Raw genomic sequence first — 22,598 nt, forward strand, 5'->3', positions numbered from 1 at the left:
TCCATTATTGTTTGGCTTTATCTAAAATTCTTGAACAGGGAAGTTGAAAGGCAAGGTAATAGTGGGCCATCAAAAATGTGTATTATGGTATGTTCCTTTACACCAGGCCACTGATGCTCACTCAAGATGGCTGGATACATATATATATATATATATATATATATATATATATATATATATATGGAATACATGCATTTGAGCGAAGCACCGTTCTGAGATCAGATATAACACCAACCGGTAATGTCGAATCTCACAGTGGCGAATGGTCGGAATGTCGAACAAGACACCAACAATTCCAACCACTCTACCACCTAAACAAGTGCTACCATGGGTCAAAGGGGGGGGATATTTTGCGTTTTGCTTACATTGTGTTCGCAATTATGCAAATTCACTGACCTGCTGTCGCACATTTTCCGATCGGCCATCCAACGGCCAACCAAATGCATGCATACATCCTTCTGTTGTATAGCTTATTTATGGCCGGGGTTTGGTGGACCCCGGCCATAAATAAGCTATACAACAGAAGGAGAAAGCTACTACATGACAGAGCAAAATCCCAAAAAGGGAAGGCATCTCTGATCAGTATTAGCAAGAAACTTCGATCCCTCATAAAATCATCAAAGGTCAGTTTCGAAAGAAAAATTGCCCTAGACACTAAAGATAATCACAAGGCCTTCTTTAGTTATGTCAGAAACATGGGCTGAAACTCCCTGATATGCTCTGAATTGTTGCATAACGGTTCAAAATATACCGAACCTACAGATATAGCCAACATCCTGGCAGACAGATTCAATGCAAACCTCTCCCCCCCTTCCCCCCCAAAGGAGCAAACGCCTATTCCCAACTGAATGTAACCTCCCTGACATCACAGATGCACAGGTGAAAGCTGCCCTCTCCAAAGCAAAAAACACAGCATCTATGGGACCGGACGGAGTCCCAGGCTGTGTCTTACACGAGCTCCAAGAAGAACTGAACCCTCACATTAAGTCACTGTTCAAACTTAGCCTTACTACAGGATATGTACCCAAAGAATGGCGTACAGCTACAGTGGTCCCACTCCACAAAGGTTGTGCCACAACAGACCCCAGAAACTATCGCCCCATAAGCCTGACTAGTCTGGTCTGTAAAGCTATGGCGCGTATTATCATGGAACTCATAAACAAAGACATTGGGAGCCTCCAGACACTGGACCCTACCCAATTCAGCTTTGTTAAGGGCAGATCTTGCCTCTTAAACCTAGTTGATTTCTTTGAAACAGTTACCAAAGCCATAGATGAGGGCAAGTTAGTCCACACAGCCTACCTGGACCTCGCAAAAGCCTTTGACACAATAACCCACTCGGGCATCATAAATAAGCTTACCAGCTTAAATATCAACCCCTATATCACAAGATGGGTTGCAAACTGGCTCAGAGATAGAACCCACATAGTCAGAATCCCAGGTGCCATGTCCGAATCCAAACCAGTTACAAGTGGTGTCCCACAGGGCTCAGTTCTGGGACCTCTCTTATTCGGTGTATATACTTCTGTAAGGTTCAGGCTAACACGGGGGGATTATGGCTGACAAAGTTCGCAGATGACTGCAAACTGGGGGCCATAATTGAATCTCCAGCTGACACAAGCACCCTCCAATAGGGTCTCACAGAGACAGATGCTTGGTGCCAGAACCACGGCCTCAAGCTAAATGCTAAAAAGTGCATAGTCATCCCCTTTGGGAAAAACAAGGTGCCCACAAATTACCACATAGGTGGTAATCCATTAAGTACAGAAGAAGTAATTAGAGATTTGGGGACCAACGTAGATAGTAATCTCTCCTTTGATAATCACGTTGCCAAAGAGGTTAGAAAGACCTTCTATATAGCCCACCTTATCACGAAAGGGTTCGCATCTAGATCAAGAGAGGTCATTGTGCCCCTCTACTCGTCACTCATCAGGCCCATAATTGAATACAATGCCCTTTTGGGATGTACCTTACCCGACACCTGCAGCAACTGGAGAGACCCCAAAAGTACCTCACCAAGAGGATCATGGGCTACAAACAGATGTCCTATGCAGCTCGACTAAAGAAACTCCAGCTCTACTCAGTTGCTTACCGCCTACTCAGAGGTGATCTATGCCTGACGTACAAAGTCATGTCAAACTCAGAATTAATGGACATGCTCCACCTCAAAAAATCCAAGTCTCGTAGAGCTACATGCTCCAGGGACCTAAACTTCAGCAGAAAAATAAATAGGACATGCTGGAGGGACTGATTAATTTCCCAGAGGCTCCCCTCACTCTGGAATAGAATCCTAATTCATGTTAGACATAGCTCCTCGCTGACCCTCTTCAAGCGAAATTTGGACGCGTGGATGGGAAATCGCAAATTCACCCCTGGGATCTCTCCTGTGTCCCTGCTAGACAGAGGCACATTAAACTAATCTTAAAAGGGTACCTTCTGTGACCTACTTTACAGAGGCACAGTAGGCTAATCTAATAGGGAGGCGGAAGCCAAATACACTCTGGCTAGGCTTATAAATGCCCTAGGGCAGATAGCCTAGTATCTACCTATGAACCTATGAGCCTATATATACATACATATATATATATATATATATATATATATATATATATATATATATATATATATGGATCTACCGCTATAGAATGAAAATACACTTCAACGAAAATGGAAAATGGCTGCCCACTTCTATGAAAGACCATTTGTGCGAAAATGCATTTGACGGAGTTACACTTCACTGAATAGTGTAAATGCGAATGTGATAACCCTAACCCTTAGTGATATAGCAGAACACATGTCAGCACTGACCACTTCCAGGAGTTTTATATGTCTAGTATGATTTCAGGTGCTGTACATTATATACAAGTGACACACATGAACTGAATTACATCTGAAGTAAATGGGAGATAGCTTTAAAAAATTCTAGACTAGTATAGTCATCTTTGTGGTCAAATATAGTTTGGAACTGAGATTGCCATTTTAATAACTCCATCTTTTTTTTTGGAGAAGGAGGGCAGCGTGAAGACATACGTAATCATAGTTCACCCATTCTGTTTTGTTCCCTTGCAATAATAGACATTACACTCTCTATATCAGACACATGCTTGCCTAGCAAGCATTTAAATCAGTGATGCCAAGCCTCAACACTATTATGTGTCCTTGGTGGACACAGCTCATTAAGGATTGAGATGTTGCAAAAGGAAATGGGAATAGAGGAGGAAACCAGAATTGAGTTGTGTGATGCATACTAAACTTACAGGGTTTTCCCAAGACATACCACTCTGTGAAATAATGAAGTAGTTGTTCACCTTCCACTGGAAAACTCTGTTTCAATTCCTGGAATGTTGTCATAACGTCATGTTCAAGAAGTAAAGCTAAAGCCACCAATCCCTTCACCGCTAGCTGAAAGCTGATGCATGATTTATACATACTCCCCAATCCCAGGCTTTGAACCTTCCTCCACAAGTTCCGGCCAAAGTGGAAAAAGCATCCCTTAGATATCACATTTTGCATGTTAGCCCTGATGCTCTTCAACGCAGCAATTTCAAAATCACATAATATGTACGACACTCGGTACTCAAGTCCTTCTGTAGACAGTAAGTTAAGTAATCCACTCCAAAGAAAATTGTATGCTTTTAGTGATTTCTTTGCCATAAGGCAATACACCAGTGGTCCACTCTTATTGTACGGTCCACATTTAATGGAAGCGTGTATTGTGTACAACTGTCTGCAATGCTTATGTTTCACAAAGTAAGTCCCATCCATCAGCCAAATACTCGCATGAGACAAATCAACTAGATTTTGTTTTTTGGTGAACCAAACCACGATATCTGTGTTTGAGTCGCTTAACGTCTTCTACAGAAATACTCTGCATTTCAAAGGAAAATCATTAAAGTCAATATCTAACAAAGAAATCCAACAGCCCAAAGCAGATGATGAAACAATAAAGCCCAGGGTTAAATGACCACATTTCTATTAGTTCACTGCTGAAATTAAGAGCAGCAAAACTGTGATAAGAAAATACAATTTATTTTTAGTGGTCATACCAACTTTATGTTTCTTCCCACTTTAGTTCTGGTAAAAATACTTTAACATATTTTAACATATTTTCTACTATTTCATCTAATAAGTTTACTAATGAACTTGTCTGTTTGTAAAGGGAATATTTTGAATGTAATTTTTAGTTTCACCACAAGAGAGAACCAATGTTATTTAAAATGTTGTCCTCAGCATTTATAAACGGTTTTAAACATTTTAATATGTTTTTATTTAAATATTAAGAAAAGTTTTAACCTGTATTTATATAAGATATTTTATGAATTGGTTATAAGCACTTTATATAATAGGTTGACTGTAGGTTAATGTGTTGAATTTGTATTTTTAGTGGAAAGGAGATATGTGTATTTGATTAATTAAGTTTCATTCATTCAGTATTTAAATTAATTAAAGTATGATGGCCATTGGTTGTTTTGAAATAGGAAGGCTATAAGTAGAAAGTTATTTGTAGTTTGACCCACATCTGACGAAGTGAATATAAATGAAAACGTATGGTGCATAGCGTTTATGTGTAATAAAATGCGTTTTTAACGATCGTTCCTTGGGCTTTATTGTTTCATCATCTGCTTTGGGCTGTTGGATTTCTTGGTTTTGGTCTGCCCAGCTGGGTTTTTCACTATTTATCAATATCTAACAAACTAATAGTCCTGCCTGCCTGCCTACCTCTGCATTTTACACAAGCTCTCCTAACTTGCTGTAGCATTGCTTTTCTACTGGGCATTGCTGTGGCAAAATCAAGTGAAGTGGGTGCTAACACATCATCCACTATAATGCAAGCAGAATCCCTAGACAAACTGGCACATTCTTTGACTGAGTTGCAGACAGTATACCTTTCAATGTCGCAAGGGTCGCCACGGTGATTATGTTCCACGGACTTTACCAACTCTTCTCCACTAGTAATGGAAGATGTGATAGCTCTACCCTTGCACTTCCCAGTGATTTTCTGCTTGCAGCACCAGTATTTTCGGCTCTTGCTGCACTTCTACCAATAGTAAACAAATCCTTTGATAACTAGTAGCTCCTTTACTCTTATAGATTTTGTAGTTTCACACACCTTTCCTAGTACTCCTGGTGGGGAGGATACCATATTCGCCATATTGCTATGCTGGTACATTGTACGTCCTGTTCCTAGCACTTGCCATATTTAAGCTTTACTTACTGTCATTGTTTGCACAAATGTGCTGATTTTACGCACAGTTGATCCTTCGTACAAGTGGGTGGCCGTTTTCTGTTTTCGATTAAGTGTATTTTCATTCTAGAGAAGTAGCTCCATATATATATATATATATATATATATATATATATATGTGTGTGTGTGTGTGTGTAGATACAGATATATATGGATATCTGAATATATGATATGTGTAGAGTCTCTCTCTCTACCTCTCTCTATATATAACATATATGAATATATATATATATACATATATATATATATATATATATATATATATATATATATATATATATATATATATATATATATAGGTCTACTGCTTTTGGTCGAATTACATTTGATCGAAAATTATTTCAGGAAGCCCACTTCACTGAAAGCTCATTTGATTGAAAGCCCATTTGGTCGAATTCCATTTGGTCAAAAATGAAATATAGCACCTGCCCCACTGCAGTGCAACCCTGGAGTGAGAATATAAAGTTAGGAGGGGTGTTGGGGGGGCACAGTTTTGCAACTAGTTTTGCAGCTAGTTTTACTGATGTTATATCTTTCAATGTATTTTTAATGGATACACTTGTATATAATAGTGCATACACTGCAATTATGTAGGGGGCTATGCCCCCACACCCCACAATGTGGGAGGCTGTGCACCCCACCCCACCCCCCCTTACTTTATATTCTCACTCCAGGGTTGCACTGCAGCGGGGCAGGGGCTATATTCCATTTTCGACCAGATGGAATTCGACCAAATGGGTTTTCAGTGAAATATATTTTTGGTAAAGTGGGTTGCCTGAAATCATTTTTGACCAAATGTAATTCGACCAAAAGCAGTATACCCATATATATATGTATACACACACACACACACACACACATATATATATATATATATATATATATATATATATATATATATATATGGATTCACTTCATAACACTGAAACTTCATAATACTGAAAATGACAAAACTTCATAATACTGAAGACCAAAATACTGAAAGCTCAAAATACTGAATACTCAAAATACTGAAACTCAAAATACTGAAAATGCATATCATGCATAAACTCACAAACAACATAAATCTGAATTTCTACCAAATATATGCAGGGGGCAAGCCCCTGCACCCCTACTAATTATATATATCACTCCAAGATTGCACTTAACCACACTATGTGCAATCTTGGAGTTGATATATTTAATTAAGGGTGTGGGGGCTTCTGCATATATTTGGTAGAAATTGTTATGATTTATGTTGTTTGCTGAGTTTATGCATAATATGTTTTCAGTATTTTGAGTATTCAGTATTTTGAGCTTTCAGTATTTTGGTTTCAGTGTTTTGAGTTTCAGTATTTTGATATTTCAATGTTATGAAGTGAATCCATATATATATATATATATACATATATATATATATATATATATATATATATATATATATATATATTATCTACAGTACAGCTACAATTTTTGCTATATGTTAGGAAAATGCATTTAATGCATTTGACATGTAATAACTGCATTTCTAGGTGTATTATGTTTACTTGTCACATTCTATGGTTATCACTTACTGTTGTCTTCCCTTTTTAATGTCTCCAAGTCTTTTGGGTTTCTAATACCATGGTGGGAATGGACCCCATTCCTAAGTCAAAGTATGATTAAAATTCGTGAAATTAGTATTGTTTCACTCTTTGATGTTAGAGAAATGTACTCTTTCAATGTGCCCAGTAATGACTCCTTCTGCAATTCGTACGGTGTTACATGAATTGGTAACATATCTAAATATGATTGTAAATTCTTTTTTATAAGACCAGTTGCTCCTACTACTATTGGAACTGTCTCTGTATCTTTCTTCCACATGGCTCTTGTTTCTGCCTGCAGATCGAGGTATTTTATGACTTTGTATCTCTCTGTACACAAGACACTGTAGTCACTAGGTGTGATGATTTCAATGATCAATGCTACTTTTGTCTTCTTTTCTTGGATCACTATATCCAGTTTTCTAGCATCTATCTTTTGGACTGTTGGTCTTGGGTGATCCCATGTGATGTAAACCATCATTTTCTATGATTCTCTGTGTCTCATGTTTCCAATGTTTTTCAGCCACTTCAATACCATAATGTTTGCACAATCTCCAGTGTAACAATCTCGCCATGTTATTATGCCTTTCAGTATACAGTCCCTCTGCCATTAGAGAGTCACAACTAGCAATAAGGTGTGTGACTGTTTCCAATTCGGTTCCACAAAACCTACATATGTCTGTTTCTCCCAGATGTTCAATGGACTTAGTAAACCAGCGTGTACGTAGCCCACTATCTTGGGCTGCCAATATTAACCTTTCATTTCTTGATGTAAATTCACCTCTCCTTAACCATTTCTGTGTTCAATATTGATGAACATGAGGCTCTTCCAGAAGTTTTCTATACTTGCAACTATATTTATGTTTTTTTCCACATTTCTTGTCTTCTCGTCTGGTCCTTCACCTTATATTCTTTCTTTTGTTTTTTAGCACATTCAGTTGCAACCTGGTTTTTATCCACTTCTGGTTTGATTTCCGTTCCTGCTTGACGTCGATATGCTTCTGCTAAATTAAGCAGAGATGTCATCTTAGATTTATTCTCCTCATGTTTGAAAACTTTCACCACATTTGGATCTTGTGAGGTCAGTAGATATGTGTGGAGTCCCACGATTGCAGATCTATATATGTAATCAATTTCAAGGAGGTCCATCCCTCCTTCATAACTGGGAATATATAATCTTGGTATACACTGATTTTTATAAATCATTTGGTGAGCATGAAGCATCCTTCTTGTTTTAATATCCAATCTATCCAACATGTTTTGGGGCCAGTCAGTCACTCCAAAACTATAATTTAGGACAGGAAGAGCAAATTGATTTATAGCTTGGATCTTATTCCTAGGTGTCAATGCTGTTTTCAGGATAATTTAAGTCTTCTAAAGTACTCCTTACTAAGCTTTATTCACATTTGTTCATGTTTTATTGCTGATCCTTCATCAATTCCCAAGTATTTATACACCCCCTCTTGCTCAAATTCTTTTATATCACATTCTTGTCCTAAACTGATGTTTTCCTAGTGCTGCAATTTTCCCTTTTAAAAGGTTGCTTTTACACTTTTATCAAGACCAAATGACATTCCATTGTCATCTGAAAAAGTTTTGACAACCTGCAGCTGTGCTTTCAGTTCCTCATCTGATGAGCTATACAGTTTTAAATCATCAACAAAGACAAGATGAGAAGTCATTAGACTTTGTTGTCTTCTAGAAGCCAAATTATAGCCATGACCTAAGCTGTTAAGTAACAGCTTAATTGATTAATGGCAAGGCAAAATAGCAATGGTGACAGGGAGTCACCCTGGAATATCCCCCTTTGGATTTTTATCCCTGGGATAATAATCTGTCCTTTATCATGGCTTAATTGCAAAGTGGTCTGTCACTGTTTCATGGTTACTGTAATATAATCAATCAGTGCAGGATGAACCTTATACATTTTAAGCACTCTTTTATCCATGAATGTGGGATACTATCAAATGCTTTTTTATAGTCAAGTCCATGCCATACTTAGATTATTCCCTTTCTTACAGTTCTCCACTATAACTTTATTTAACAGCAAATGATCCTTTGTTCCATATGACTTTCTTTTATTGCCCTTTTGTTCTACTGCCATAATTGAGTTTTCTTCTAAATGACTATAAACTCTGTCGGCGTCAGTCCCTGTATATGGTTTATACTTCATCGGAAGACAAGTTATTGGTCTATAATTTTTAGGGTAACTTGCAGGTTCACTCTTAAGTAAGAGCATTGTTTTTCTTGTTGTTAACCAGTGCGGTGTCTGTTCGGGGTGTGCATATAAATAGTTCTTACTCATGGCCAGATCCTCGTGTAAAGAAGTTAATGCTTTAAGCCAAAAGTTAGGCACTGCATCTGGGCCTGGGGTTTTCCAATTAGAGGCTTTTCTCAACTTTGTTTCAATCTCTCTAGCTGTTATTTCATCCCATTTCATATCCTGTACTTTTAAACTTCTTATTCTTTCTTTTACTTCTTCTATCCATTTAGAATCTGTGCTATGTTCCACAAGATCTTCATAGATACTTCTCCAAAATGTATCTACTTCCTCTTTTTCCGGCGGTCTATCAGTTCCTTTTACCTTATTTCCCAATTCTCTATAAAACTTTTTTGGGTCGTCAGTAAATTGCTTATTTTGTGCTTTTCCCTTAAATTTATCTTAGTATCTTCTGAGTCCTTCCGCCTGTTTTGAAATTTTTAGTTTGTTATCTCCAATAGTGCATAATAGATCCTGGTCTGTTCTAATACTGTGCACTGCTTTTATCACATCTATCTTTCTTAATATTTTTGTTGATCTGTTCCCTCTTCTATGATCTTTTAACAATGACACTTCTTGTCTTAGCTGCTTTATAGTTTTCTCTATTCGATATTTCCATGATGGTATTCGCTTTTGTTCCCCCTTTTCCCTCGCTACCCTATGTTCCTGTGGTACAATTTTATCAGTTATTAATTTAGCAGCACAGTAATATATTATGTTTACTTCTGTTATATCGCATGGATCTCTTTGAACAGTCCTAATTACTCTGTTCATTTGTTTTATCAAGCTTCTGACTTTTGGGGTTTTATTAACCTTCTGCAGTCTATTTCTCTCATTGATCTTGATATGTCTGTCTTTGTCTATTAAATCAAGCAACTCTTCTCTTAACTACTTTTCTTCCATGCTGAGAGCACATCCCTTGTTTTCCATTTCCTGCGGGCATTCTATAGAAAGTTCTTTAACATTGTCTTGTGGCACATTCTCTTCAATTTCATCCTGTGTCATCTGTTGTTTTGTCATATGGAAACTCACTGGCCTATCACTCCTCAACATTGACTGCATCAGAGTTTCTGCAGTCTCCTGTTCCTTTCCTTTCTGTCTAGCTTCAAGTGAACTTTTATACTGATTTCCTGTGGAAGGCTCCAAAATATCTTGATATGGCACCTGACCTGTTGCTTCTTGTTCCACTAGTTTCCCCTTTATTTGGATATCCATTGCTCTATCCTGTTGTGGTGCTTTCTGCATTTGATTTTCTACACTGAATCATTTTCTTTGCATCTGTTCCATAACCTCAATTTCTATTTCTTTGACTTCTCTATTACTAATCACTTTTTCTACTTTTCCTCTTAGTCTTCTTATTTTTTGTATTGTAAAGTTTTCCATGTCCGGATTCCTTTGCCTATATTTTTCCTCAAATATCTATGGTGCTGTTCTTTTTGTATTAGTTAGTTTTGCTTTCTCATTTGCTTAAATATTACACCATATTAAATCTCTTTTCCTTTCCCCTGTCCATATTTCTTCTTCACATGTCTCCTGATCTTCTCGCTTTTCCTTATTCTGTGGACTCACTCCATCATGCTGTGATGTAGTCTGTTTTAGACCGAGTATAGACTGAGTCCATGACAATGGCAAGGACTTGGTTAAGGACTCGAAGTGAGTTTTTCTTTCTAGGTACTGTAGAAGAGACAGCCAGACTGGAGTAAGTATCTATGCTGTAAGCAGTGAAGAAGCAGCAAAAGTGGTAAGTGTTACCAGAGTGAGGCAGTCAGAAAGTAAACTCTCACAAGCAGCACATCTACACTTACACCACTTCCCAGTTCCTTAGGTTATAAAAAATAAAAATTAAAACAGAATTTCCATGTCAGTACTGTTCAGACACTTGGACTTACACTGACAGAATCAAAATGGCAGGTAGATTGTCACATAGTAAGCATACGCATTAGACTGACAGACAAATTCCTGTCCCATGTCCATATTTTTATATTTTTCAAATATCATAGGTTTTGTTGTTTATATTTTCTCACTTCCTTAGAGGCTTTTTGTTTTTCCAAAGAGATCAAAGTTTCTTGATCTATATACTGTTTTTCAAAAATCTGTTGTATTAATGAACGCAAATTTTTATTTGACGCTTGTGACAGTTTTTCCTGCTTAAATATTTTTCTTTCCTCTAATTTCTTTCTTAATCGTTTTGTAAATCTTGTGTCTGGAAATTCTGGGCTTTTTACATCATAGTAACAATACGTCACTTCTTTCTTATCCTCAATAGCCCACTCTGTCGTCTTTATGGCTCTTCTTTGGCAAATCAATTTTTGTTGTTTTTGTGGACTACTACTTCCTTCTAAAACAGGGGGGGGGCCATCCTCACCCTGAGCCTGGTCTGGCCTCATTGTAGGATTGTTTCCATATTTTGAGGGTTCTACACTGTCATTTTTTCCAGTCCTGGCACCAGTGCGCCTACCAGGATTGGACACTTTTTTATCCTGGGTTTTGTGTACCCAGCTATCTTTTTTATTTTTGATTTACTTCTGTCCATGATATATGCTATATAAATACAGTCTATATATCAGTGTCACCTTGGTGAGATTTTGTGAAAAACAGGGTTCACCTCATGAAGGTACTCACCAAGACTTGATGATGAATTCAATTTCAGCATTACTATGCTCCTTTGCTTGCTGACTTTTCATCTCTACATCAGGACTCCTTAATGACTCAGCTCATGGCCGGGAAGGGTCCTCAGACCAGTTCAATTGCCCAGTTAACAGATAGAAATAACTAAATAAAGTGCTTGTGTCACTGCATTTCTAGATTTGCTAAAGACGCATGTGTAATGTAATGCATAAACATTAGACTTCTAAGGCCATGGATTCAATGAAAGTGAATACTGAAAATGGATGGATGGTTGTTTGGATTATAGGTAAAACTCACATAACACAGCAGACTATTTTCAAAGACAAATGAGAGACACTAGGTTAGACTGTACTCGCATATCTCTCAACTGTCCAGATTTTTGTCTCATATTTTTATCTGTTCCTCATAAAATGTATGGTCTTCTGGCAAATCACTGAGGATTGAAGTCACTAAATAATTACATACATTTGATTTTAGACTAGATATCCTTCAGAAAATTAATGCAAACACAAATCATTTTATTCTAGCAACTTTCTGAGTTTATAAGAGCAGTGATTAAAAGCAGCCCTTATTTTTGCCCCTCTGCCACCCACATTATTTAAGGCTTTGTCTATATTCCTTGTGCTAAGAGGTGGAGAGGTATGTTTTTCAGGTGGTATGTTACAGTACTCAGATCCTGCTGGGCATACCCATATCTTACTGACCTGATCTGTATACAATACAGACATCTGTACTGTCAATGTAATTATATACTGAGCTCTATGAGTCCCTTATTATATAAATGTCTCATGTACTATACTGCTGAAAAATACAGCTGGAACTGCTATATAGATTAATTTACTTTTGACTCCCTCGCTTCCTTATTCTATAGTTCCTATACTCCCCCTTTCATTTATTTCTCACTTTTTCTTGCTTCTTATAAATATATACATATATTTTGTTTTTGAAACATTTCTTTAACTGCAACAAATATGTAAACCCATATGGAGATGTGCAGTCTCCTTTATTCATGTATTATATATGTTGACCTCTATGTATATGCGCTGCTTCTCATTTTAAATGTTAACGCCATGTCAATGTGCTATTTTCTGAAACTGTTCATGTAACTCAGTTGCAATTGATCATTGTCACTGTGCAATTGATCATTTGTTACCCAAATAAGCAAATATCAATAAATAAATTAATAAGTGAAATCAGTGATGATACTATGTTTCGGAACTTTTTTGTCTGTGGTTATTCTCTATATCACATTAGGAAAAACATATTATATTACATCTCTCACATAAATTGTTTTCACAAAACTTAGATCAGCAGGAATTGAACAGATTGTTTTTTTTTTCTGTCTGTAGGACACAACAGACTATGGTCGTCCAATTGGACTTGGTGTGCACTTCAGGCTCAACAACACAGAGTCAGGACCAGTATTGAACACTGGATTGTCGACAACAATGAAAAAGTCTGTGAGTATTCCTGAAGTAAATCATGTCAATATTATTCATGCACCACTGCTGGATAAGACATCTAGAATAACCAAAATGTAAGCACTAATAAATATATTAAATACCTTCTGTTTAAAGCATATGTTAATGCCCGTTGATAGGCTAATGCTTTGATAGTGTGCTACTTGTAGCATAGAATGCATTATCTGGAATCATATAAGGGGTCCTCATTGGTTAATAAGTCACTTCAGTCATTTACCTTTGAGATGCAAGTATATGATTCAAAGGTATCTAGAAGTAAATGATATCTCTTTTCCCAACTGATGTTGTACTGCATACTTTGAATTATGATGTATGATATTTACATGTGCTGGAGATTAAATTTTTCTCCTGTAAACAGAGAAGCTAGAGTTCATGAAGTTGGTTGACTGCACTATAGAGGCAGACTTCTCAAGGCAGTAAACCTCAGCAAAGTCTGGTGAAGTGACTTAGATGAGATGTGGTGTAGAGATCAATTTCATGACAGCTTAAATGATAGTGTCAAGCATTATGAACTAGTTACATTATGCTAAGGAATCACTGTTGTTATACAAAGGTGTTTTACACTGCATAATCATATTGACAGAACGTGTTTATGTAGTATATAAGCATGTTGATAGAGCAATGTGCTTATGCAGTGTATAGGATACTGATGGAGCAATGTGCTTATGCACTCTATAGGTATACTGATGGAGCAATGTGCTTATGGAGTGTATAGGTATATTGATGGAGCAATGTGCTTATGCTGTCTATAAGCATACTGATGGAGCAATGTGCTAATGCAATGTGTAGGTATACTGATGGAGCAATGTGCTTATGCAGTGTATAGGTATACTGATAGAGCAATGTGCTTATGCAGTGTATAGGTATACTGATGAAGCAATGTGCTTATGCAGTGTATAGGTATACTGATGGAGCAATGTGCTTATGCAGTGTATAGGTATACTGATGAAGCAATGTGCTTATGCAGTGTATAGGTATACTGATGGAGCAATGTGCTTATGCAGTATATAGGTATACTGATGGAGCAATGTGCTTATGCAGTGTATAGGTATACTGATGGATCAATGTGCTTATGGAGTGTATAGGTATACTGATGGAGCAATGTGCTTATGCTGTCTATAAGCATACTGATGCAGCATTGTGCTTATGCAGTTTATAGGTATACTGATGGAACAATGTGCTTATGCAGTGTATAGGAATACTGATCGAACAATGTGTTTATGCAGTGTATAGGTATACTGATGGAACAATTTGCTTATGCAGTGTGTAGGTATGCTTATGGAGCAATGTGCTTATGCAGTGTATAGGTACACTGATGGAGCAATGTGCTTATGCACTCTATATGTATACTGATGGAACAATGTGCTTATGCTGTGTATAGGTGTAATGATGGAGTAATTTGAATGGAAAGTGTTGCATCTATGTACACAAGGTTTGGGTGGCGTATAGCTTATGTGAGATTCAAGGTCTGAAGAGATTAACTTCATGCAAAAACTGTCATGGCCAAGAACTCTGATCACTGCCAAGAAGGGTAGGCATGGGTGATTTTATTAGTCACTGTTGACACTAATAATAAAATAATTAAAAGGACTTTGTGGTGAAATGCCAAGGGCTTCATCCACTGGCATAGTAATGGGAGTTGGATGGTAGGTGCTCTGTTTGTTGACTGGGTGCCAAAGTGTGAGACCATAGGTTTTGATAATGTATAGTGTATCTGACAGTGAAAATGTAGGCAATGATTGATTTGATGCTGGGAGTAAGACAAGAGGATGTCATAAGACACCAGACACTGATTTATGGGGAGGGGGAAGCAGATGCACAAATTTGATCACTAACAGGGGAAGTTGCCATTGAGAAACACCAATTGCTACTAGGAGTTTCCTTCAGACATAGCTTACTCAGAATCTAGATATGGGTGAGTTTAGCTGACATTTCTGTTAATTAACCACAAAGGGAGATGTCAGGGGATCCCCATCCCTAACAGAATCACTGAGGTTTATTGATAGATGCAGTGATGAAAGCTCTGGAGATCTCAACAATGAGTCACATGGGTGGCATTAGGTATACAAAAGGCTAGTAGACTGGGGAGTGTGTTCCAACTATCAGTGGGTGTTGGAGGACCACAACTGTCAGTGTAGCTAGAACATGCTAAGGAGATGATGTGGCCACCATACATTTCTGGTATAGCATCAGAGTTTAGGGATGGTTCTGTGAACTGGCTAATTCCTTGGGAGGTATTCAGATTTATTAGAGGCCTTGACTGTTTCTTGATATAAAGCACCAAACCCTACATCAGTGGAAGAGGCATTTGTAAAGCATAGGCCTCTACATTGCACATAAACGTCAGATCATTTTGCATACCTATGACATACTTAGAACACAGTGGGTATGTTGAAGGACAGTTGCAAAGAGACATTTTCTACAGTTTCTTTTTTACATAAAGCAACACTGTAAGAACGGTCTTCCAGAAGGTGTAACCAAATCATAAATCCCACTGGTAGTATAGTACAGGCTGTAATGAGCAAAACTCTTTATCAATACCTCTTAAATGTTAAATTTTGAAAATCAAAAGACACAACACTATATAGATAATAGCTAGATCTCAAGAACACTGTAAATTGTCAGTTTTAAGTACTGAGAAAATCTGAAAGAAAATATGTAGCTATGCTCAAAGGTAGTCATAATCTTTGTATGCAGTGTGTTGTATAAGTATTGTGTATATTATTAGTTGAGTTATTGAACAAAGGGTTAACCTATATTCCTACTACATACAGTAATTTAACAGATATCATCTTGGATACTAAGTTACTTGTACATAATTAATGTACAATTAAAATTGATGTATAAGAATATAAACATTATAGACGTATATCCAAGTTTTTCAAAACCTAGCCTATTTAGCCCCATTTGCCATCCTTTATTTGATGCTTTCTGTAAGCTGGTTGAAGAAGATGCTTATAGTATTTGTAGACATATATGTACTACTAAGAGAGGGAATTTAACATATAGACATAGGAAAGCATTAGATGATCTTAGAAACGACATGAACATTGCTATTAGACCTGCAGATAAAGGTGGTCCCATAGTTATTTCACCAAGAGGAGAAAACGCTGAGAGAAGAAAGGAGCCACTTTTGAGACTTTAAGTATTTTTCCTCTGTTTATTTGCTAAGTTTTTCTGCATAGCCGCCTATTTTTAGCATTTTCTGGATTGTTAAATTTGATTTCTGCATTGGTAACTGTATTTAGAGCACAACCTAGAGCTGTTTACTGAATTTCCTGTTTGCACTTATTTTTAAAATTGTTTTTTTCTCAAAACTTGCATTTTAGCTGTCTTTGGCCTAGCACTCTTGTGTGGGGTCATTTATTGCACTGTTATAACTTGTTGATACTTGTTAACCTCTGCTATCTCTGAAAAAAACAAAAAAAAAAAAAACAAAATCTTGCTTTTTTCCCACTTTTCTGAGATTTAAAAAAGTTCAGTTACAGGCTTGCTGTTCTTGAACTGTTTGTAAGTTTCTGTGAGGCCATTTTTTGCTTGGGCTAAAGGAAAGTCTCTCTGTTGATCAGTGGCAGTGAAAAACATTGAGCAGCCTGCCTGCCCCTGTGGGAGTGGTTACTGACTTGAAACTGTAGTTTTATTGGCCATTCTGGGTCAATTCCAAAACTCCTTCATCTTCCTCTCTTAAAAACCTCTTTTGTGCTGTTTAGCGCGTTTTTGAGCATAAGCGCAACAGCGGCAGTGCCGCCTAATTGGGTTTAAACTATTCCTGGCTCCACAAAGTCTGCTCTTCACTTTTTCCCTTAGAACTGCTCTATCTCTCAATTTAAACACCATATTCTCATTCTAAGGCCCTTCACTGGTCCAATTAAGTAATCCTACAAGTTAGCACTATTAAACCATAAGCACTACTTACTCTTATACTCTCTGATTACCCTGTCCTCTATTGGTCCATCTTAAATTCAGTTTCCTATTACTCTAGCATGTCCAAAGGTCAGTCAATGGTTTCCTCTCCAGTCCAGCTGGTGAATCTGGGAATTTTGAGGCAATGTTACAACTGTCTCATGTACACGGACAACCCTCTCCTCCTCCAAACAGGTTCAAATATATGTGAGAGATGCAACTATTTAGCCAAACTGGAGGCTGAGCTCTCTCATCTCAAAACTGGTGTAACCAGTCAGGAGGAGAAGGTAACCTCACACAACACAATTCCAGTATCACATAGTCCCACCACATCAGCGAACCAAACACATAAATACACAAAAACATACTCAGAGGCTCTAAATAAAAATCTACCTAAGCAACAGAGACCTCCAAAGCAGACATCCAAGCAAACGCTACCTCAAAACAAAACACACACAACACATAACCCACAAAGTCAGTGTGCCAAGCAGCCACAGCCCTTAAGGCTGAATAACACACCTGATACTCTTGTTATAGGTGACTCTATTTCACACACAAATGTAAGCACAATTCCCAGAGAAAGTTGGTAGAATTACCCCCCGCTTTCTTCCTATTGTGGAACTACTGCCACAACCCTGGAATGAATGACCAGGGACCTCCAGTGGGACCTCCAGTTACCTTCTCTTAATTAAGCCAGATATGAAATCATACACTTTCATATTTTCACTAGTAGAAGGCTGAGATTATGTGACTACCTGAAGAAAGTGAACCGCAGGTTGTTAACCAGTTGTAGATGATGACCCTCCACTTAGTTAATAAATATCATTTGTATATAACAAGGCAAACCACAAGCTCTTAAAAGTAAATAAATGAACTTTACTTAAACAGCAAGACAGCAGGACAGTTACAAGTTGAATATGCCAAAAAATAAGAAAGCACACAATGAAAATTAAAATAACATTAAGCTACACTGGACAGAGTACACAAAGAAAAATGTGTACTGCAGCTATTAAATATCCTTGTTTTTACTAAGGAATACTAGCTTTGACTAATCTGAGATGAATATTGAATTTGTACAGATAAGCCTTTCCCACAGATGTGTCACAACTTCTTCCAAGTAAAACCAAGGGAGAACAAAGACCAAGCTCACATTGTTATACATTTCAGTTCCTCCATTTTGCTCTAATGTTTCATTACATCATTTCCCTATAAGGGAAGCATTATGTTAGTTTTTCTGTAGTTGTTTTGCTTTCCCACAGCAAAAATAATGAAACTAGTTATACTATCTGTAAAGAACAAGAGGTTTAATTATACCAGCCCAGAGACAATAGAGCGTACCAGTACACATGATGTTAACATACATCTCTTTATTGTATACATTTTAATATCTTTTTTTTTCAGTTCTAGTCAGTTATTTCTTTGAAGTAGACTAAGATTCCATTTATTACCTGCTAGCATAAGACATGTAAGCACCTAAGAAAATTACAAAGGCACTTCATGTCCATACAAGTTCTTTTGTTTTCATAAATCCCACTGGCAATATAGTACAGGCTGTAATGAGCAAAAACAAATAAAAATCACACTTTTCCAGGCCATGGGGCATATTCATGTTGCAGATCAAATGTGTTACTCATAGGAAATAAGAAAGAGAGAAAAAATATGGAATATTTCTAATCAACTTTCTTCAGCCTTGCATCAGTCCTGGTAACACAGCTGGTGTATATCACACTGTTAATGCGCCTTTCTGTTTGTGAATCTACTGCTGTAAAAATCACCACAGATGCTCTACTTATTTCTTATTCCAGAGGTGATTAGCATACATATTGCATTCTCAAGTTAATTAAAACATTCCAGTGCTTTACAAATACCTTTGCATGCCTAATTGTCTTAGCCATGTAGGTACTGGTAAGGAACTGTTGGTAACTCCAGTAAGATGTGGAGCAATGCTATATAATTATTAGTGTGAGTTCTTCAGAAACATTTATGGCTAATTGCTTATGCACACAAAACATAGATGCTTTATATACCATTCATCAAATTGGTCCCTTGGCTGCTCCAACTGGTAAGGGAGTCATATCTGTGTGGTAGGCGTCTGGTGTGCCTGTCTGTAGTATTGATGCCGCAGTGGTAGGTGTGAGATGTGCCTGTGTTCTAATATCACTGTGGTAGGTGTAAGGTGCATATTTTTGTGGTAGATAGAGTCCTGATGTCACTGTGACATGTGCAGAAAGTAGCAGGCTGTGGTGCTTTATTTAGATATATGGCACTCCAGCAGTATTGTGTAGCCTGTATGGTCTTCAGTTTCTCAGTATATTTTCAATATACAATTTACTAGACAGCAGATACTAGTGCTTCGATGTGCTGTGCAACACTTCACTTTTAATGGCTAACTGGATGTTGGGGTTTGTATGTTAATGCAACTGGCCTCCAGCTGTAGTCTTGTACTTTATATGGGTATAGTCAGCCCATACACCAGAGCTTCACCCTTTATGACTTATCCCACCCCTATGACTTTGCATTCCTACACTATTGCTGGCCTGTTCCATGTACACACGTGTACAGAGACAGTAACCATTTGAAATGGCTAGACCTGCTAGACTGATTCCCAAAACCTGAAGACGGAATGGACAAAAAAACAGACTTACATACACATGTCTGACGTGCCTTTTCATGGAATATTCCCTTTTCTCTGAGGTATGGCAATCTCAGAGTTGGTATATATAAGTTTGGGGTGTGGAGGACTTGCCCCACACTTGGGAGGTTCATGGGGGCTAGCCCACCCTGCAAAAAGAAGTTTAGAAGAGAAGAGCGATTTTTGAAATTCATTCTTCTGCTGTGTTTTTGGTCTTTTTTCAGCTTGTCGGCACTCAAACTTTCAAATGAAGACATTTAGAGAGACTTCTATGGACTCTGTCAGTGTTTGAAAAAATGGGTTCTTACATGTGTTTCTAAATTTGTACAAACCCTACAGATGTGTGTGTGTGTGTGTGTGTGTGTGTGTGTGTGTGCAATGTTTTTATGAATACTGCTCAATATGTATTTAGTTGTGAAACAAGTTAAGAAGGAGCTCATAAACAGATGGTGCCAAGCATGAGTGTGCATTTTGCTCACTGTACATTTTAGGCCTAACTGGAATCATCGACTCAATAGATGTAGTTTTGGCAATGATAAAAAGTTTGAAGACTTCCCACAGTAACTACATTCAGCAAACTTGCACCCCCCAATGTAGGGGGACACCCCTACACAACCCCAAACATATATATATATATAGATACTCTGAGGTTGCACAACATTTGAGAAAAAGAAAAACTCTGCTATCAACATTTCAGGTTCTTAGAAACAAACTTCACTGATTTGACACATTTCCCTCTAACTTTGTGAACTATGCAGTCATTTTCTAGGTTGCTTATGTTTCTGTCTAATACTTCTAGATATGATAAGTACTTGGAAAAAGTGTAGAAATATTTATGGTGTCACACATAACCTGTAGAATATGCTAGATGTGGACTAATTGGGATGTCAAAGGCAGTGAGGTATTTGTGCTGATGACATAGAAAAAGAAGTTGCAGGTTATAGGTAAGGTGTTATTCAGGCTTCATGCAATGTCTCATCAGACAGAAAATACTAATAGTAAAATAAAAATATGTTTAAATAAAACTAATGTTTTCCTGCAGCTGAAAGTTAGTATTAACTATAGCTCTACTTTAGGTCTCTAATCAGTAGAAATGTAGCTTACAAATTATTTTGTTACAGCAAATTTGAAAAATTACAACTTCATTCAAAAATTCGGAGATCTTCAACAAAATTGTTTTCTTAAATTACTACAGATTACATTTTCAGACGAATTCACAAAGCATAATTATTAGATCTGCATTGCCCTATCTTTCAACAGTACTGACACCATAGCTAAGGAGGTAGGGATGAATTACTTACTGGGAAATAGAGTAGGGTAATGTAGGCCATAGCCAGTCCAACACAAGGACCTTGCCTCAATCTACCAAAGTATGAGTCTAGAAAAAAATGGTTGTACACATAATGAACATGTGTACCAAGAAATGCTTTGTGGCCACAGTGACTTCCCAGATCTGTCCTCATCGGCAGGTAAAAGACAATGAATAGTACAGATCAGGTGGGGGGTCCCCATCAGGTACTCACATGTGAGTTAACTTACAAGAATGGCGCTAATTGTTGACCTTTATTTAGAGGTGGGAGTTGTGGCCAGTCACTAGCATGTTATTTGGGCTCTATAGATAATAATTGCTAACATGCTAGTAGAGGAAAGGCTGGTCATAGACAGGATGAGTATGAGAGAGAGAGATACTGACCACTGAGAAAATAGATAAGCTGGGGTTAAAGACTGATGTTCCACATGCATTTCATTGCTGTTATAAAGTATTGGTTGGTGTGGAAGAGACACAGATAAGGTCTATCTGACTATACCTTACCCCCGTTCCGCTGTCTTGAGAGCCCATCTGCATTGGCATTGCTAATCCCACTGCGGTGCTGCATGGACATATATGCTTGCAACCCCAGGCTCCATCTAAGCAACTTGGCATTTTGCTGGTTGGCTCTATTTAACCATGTTAGGAGGCTGTGATCTGTAATAACAGTGAATGTCCTTCCATACAGATAAGGCTAAAGTATCTGCCCGCACTATGGCTAGACATTCCTTTTCTACAGCTGCACAGCATTCCTCCCTGGGTTGGAGCCTATGACTGAGATAAACCACTGGGTGCTCTTCTCCCTCTGAAGAAATCTGGCTAAGTACAGCCCCCATCCCATAGTTCAAAGCATCCACCTGAACAACAAATTCTTTGCTGTAATCTGGACTGGCTAACACAGGGGGTCCTCCCAAAGCTTGTTTAAGCTTCTGGAATGCCTGCTCACATGCTGGGGTCCACACTAACTTATCTGGCCTGTTCTTCCTTGTCAGGCCTGTGAGGGGAGCAGCTATGGTACTATAACTGGGGATGAACTTTCTGTAGTACCCTGCTGTCCCTAAAAATGCCCTCACCTGCTTTTTAGTAACAGGTGCAGGCCATGCCTGAATGGCTTCCACTTTGGCAGGTTCTGGCCTTATCTTACCACTCCTCACTCTATGTCCTAGGTAGGAGACCTCTGCCATACCCACCTGACATTTGCTCGGCTTAATGGTCAATCCTGCCCTCTGTAGTTTGCCCAGCACCTCCTGACATGTTGAAGGTGCTCTTGCCAGGAATGGCTGTAGATGGCAATATCATCTAGGTAAGCAAGGGCAAACCCTCCTGCTACTGCTAGGATATGATCTACCAGCCTCTGGAAAGTTGCTGGGGCATTCTTCATCCCAAAGGGCATCTTTGTGAACTCATACAATCCAAAAGGAGTCACAAAGGCTGACGTCTCTCTAGCACTGGCGGTCAAGGGTACCTGCCAGTAAACCTTGGTAATATCAGTGGTTGTAAGATACTTAGCCCCACCCAGCTGCTCTAGGGACTCATCTGTCCTAGGCATGGGGTAAGCATCTGACTCTGTGTGACTAT

The 22,598-nt window shown here is 38.0% G+C and overlaps 1 protein-coding gene across 1 annotated transcript in view; it reads left to right on the forward strand.

The window, feature by feature from the left end:
• The window catches only part of ITGA10 (integrin subunit alpha 10), an 837,220-nt gene that overhangs the window by 539,154 nt on the left and 275,468 nt on the right, over positions 1-22,598 (forward strand). Inside the window, exon 18 of the mRNA XM_044079978.1 lies at positions 13,045-13,155. Coding sequence (XP_043935913.1) covers positions 13,045-13,155 — 111 coding nt within the window. The remainder of the gene's footprint in view (positions 1-13,044; positions 13,156-22,598) is intronic.

This window comes from Protopterus annectens, chromosome 8.part0 (genome assembly GCF_019279795.1).
Source record: "Protopterus annectens isolate FY-2018-M chromosome 8.part0, PAN1.0, whole genome shotgun sequence".
NCBI classification, from domain to species: Eukaryota; Metazoa; Chordata; order Ceratodontiformes; family Protopteridae; genus Protopterus; species Protopterus annectens.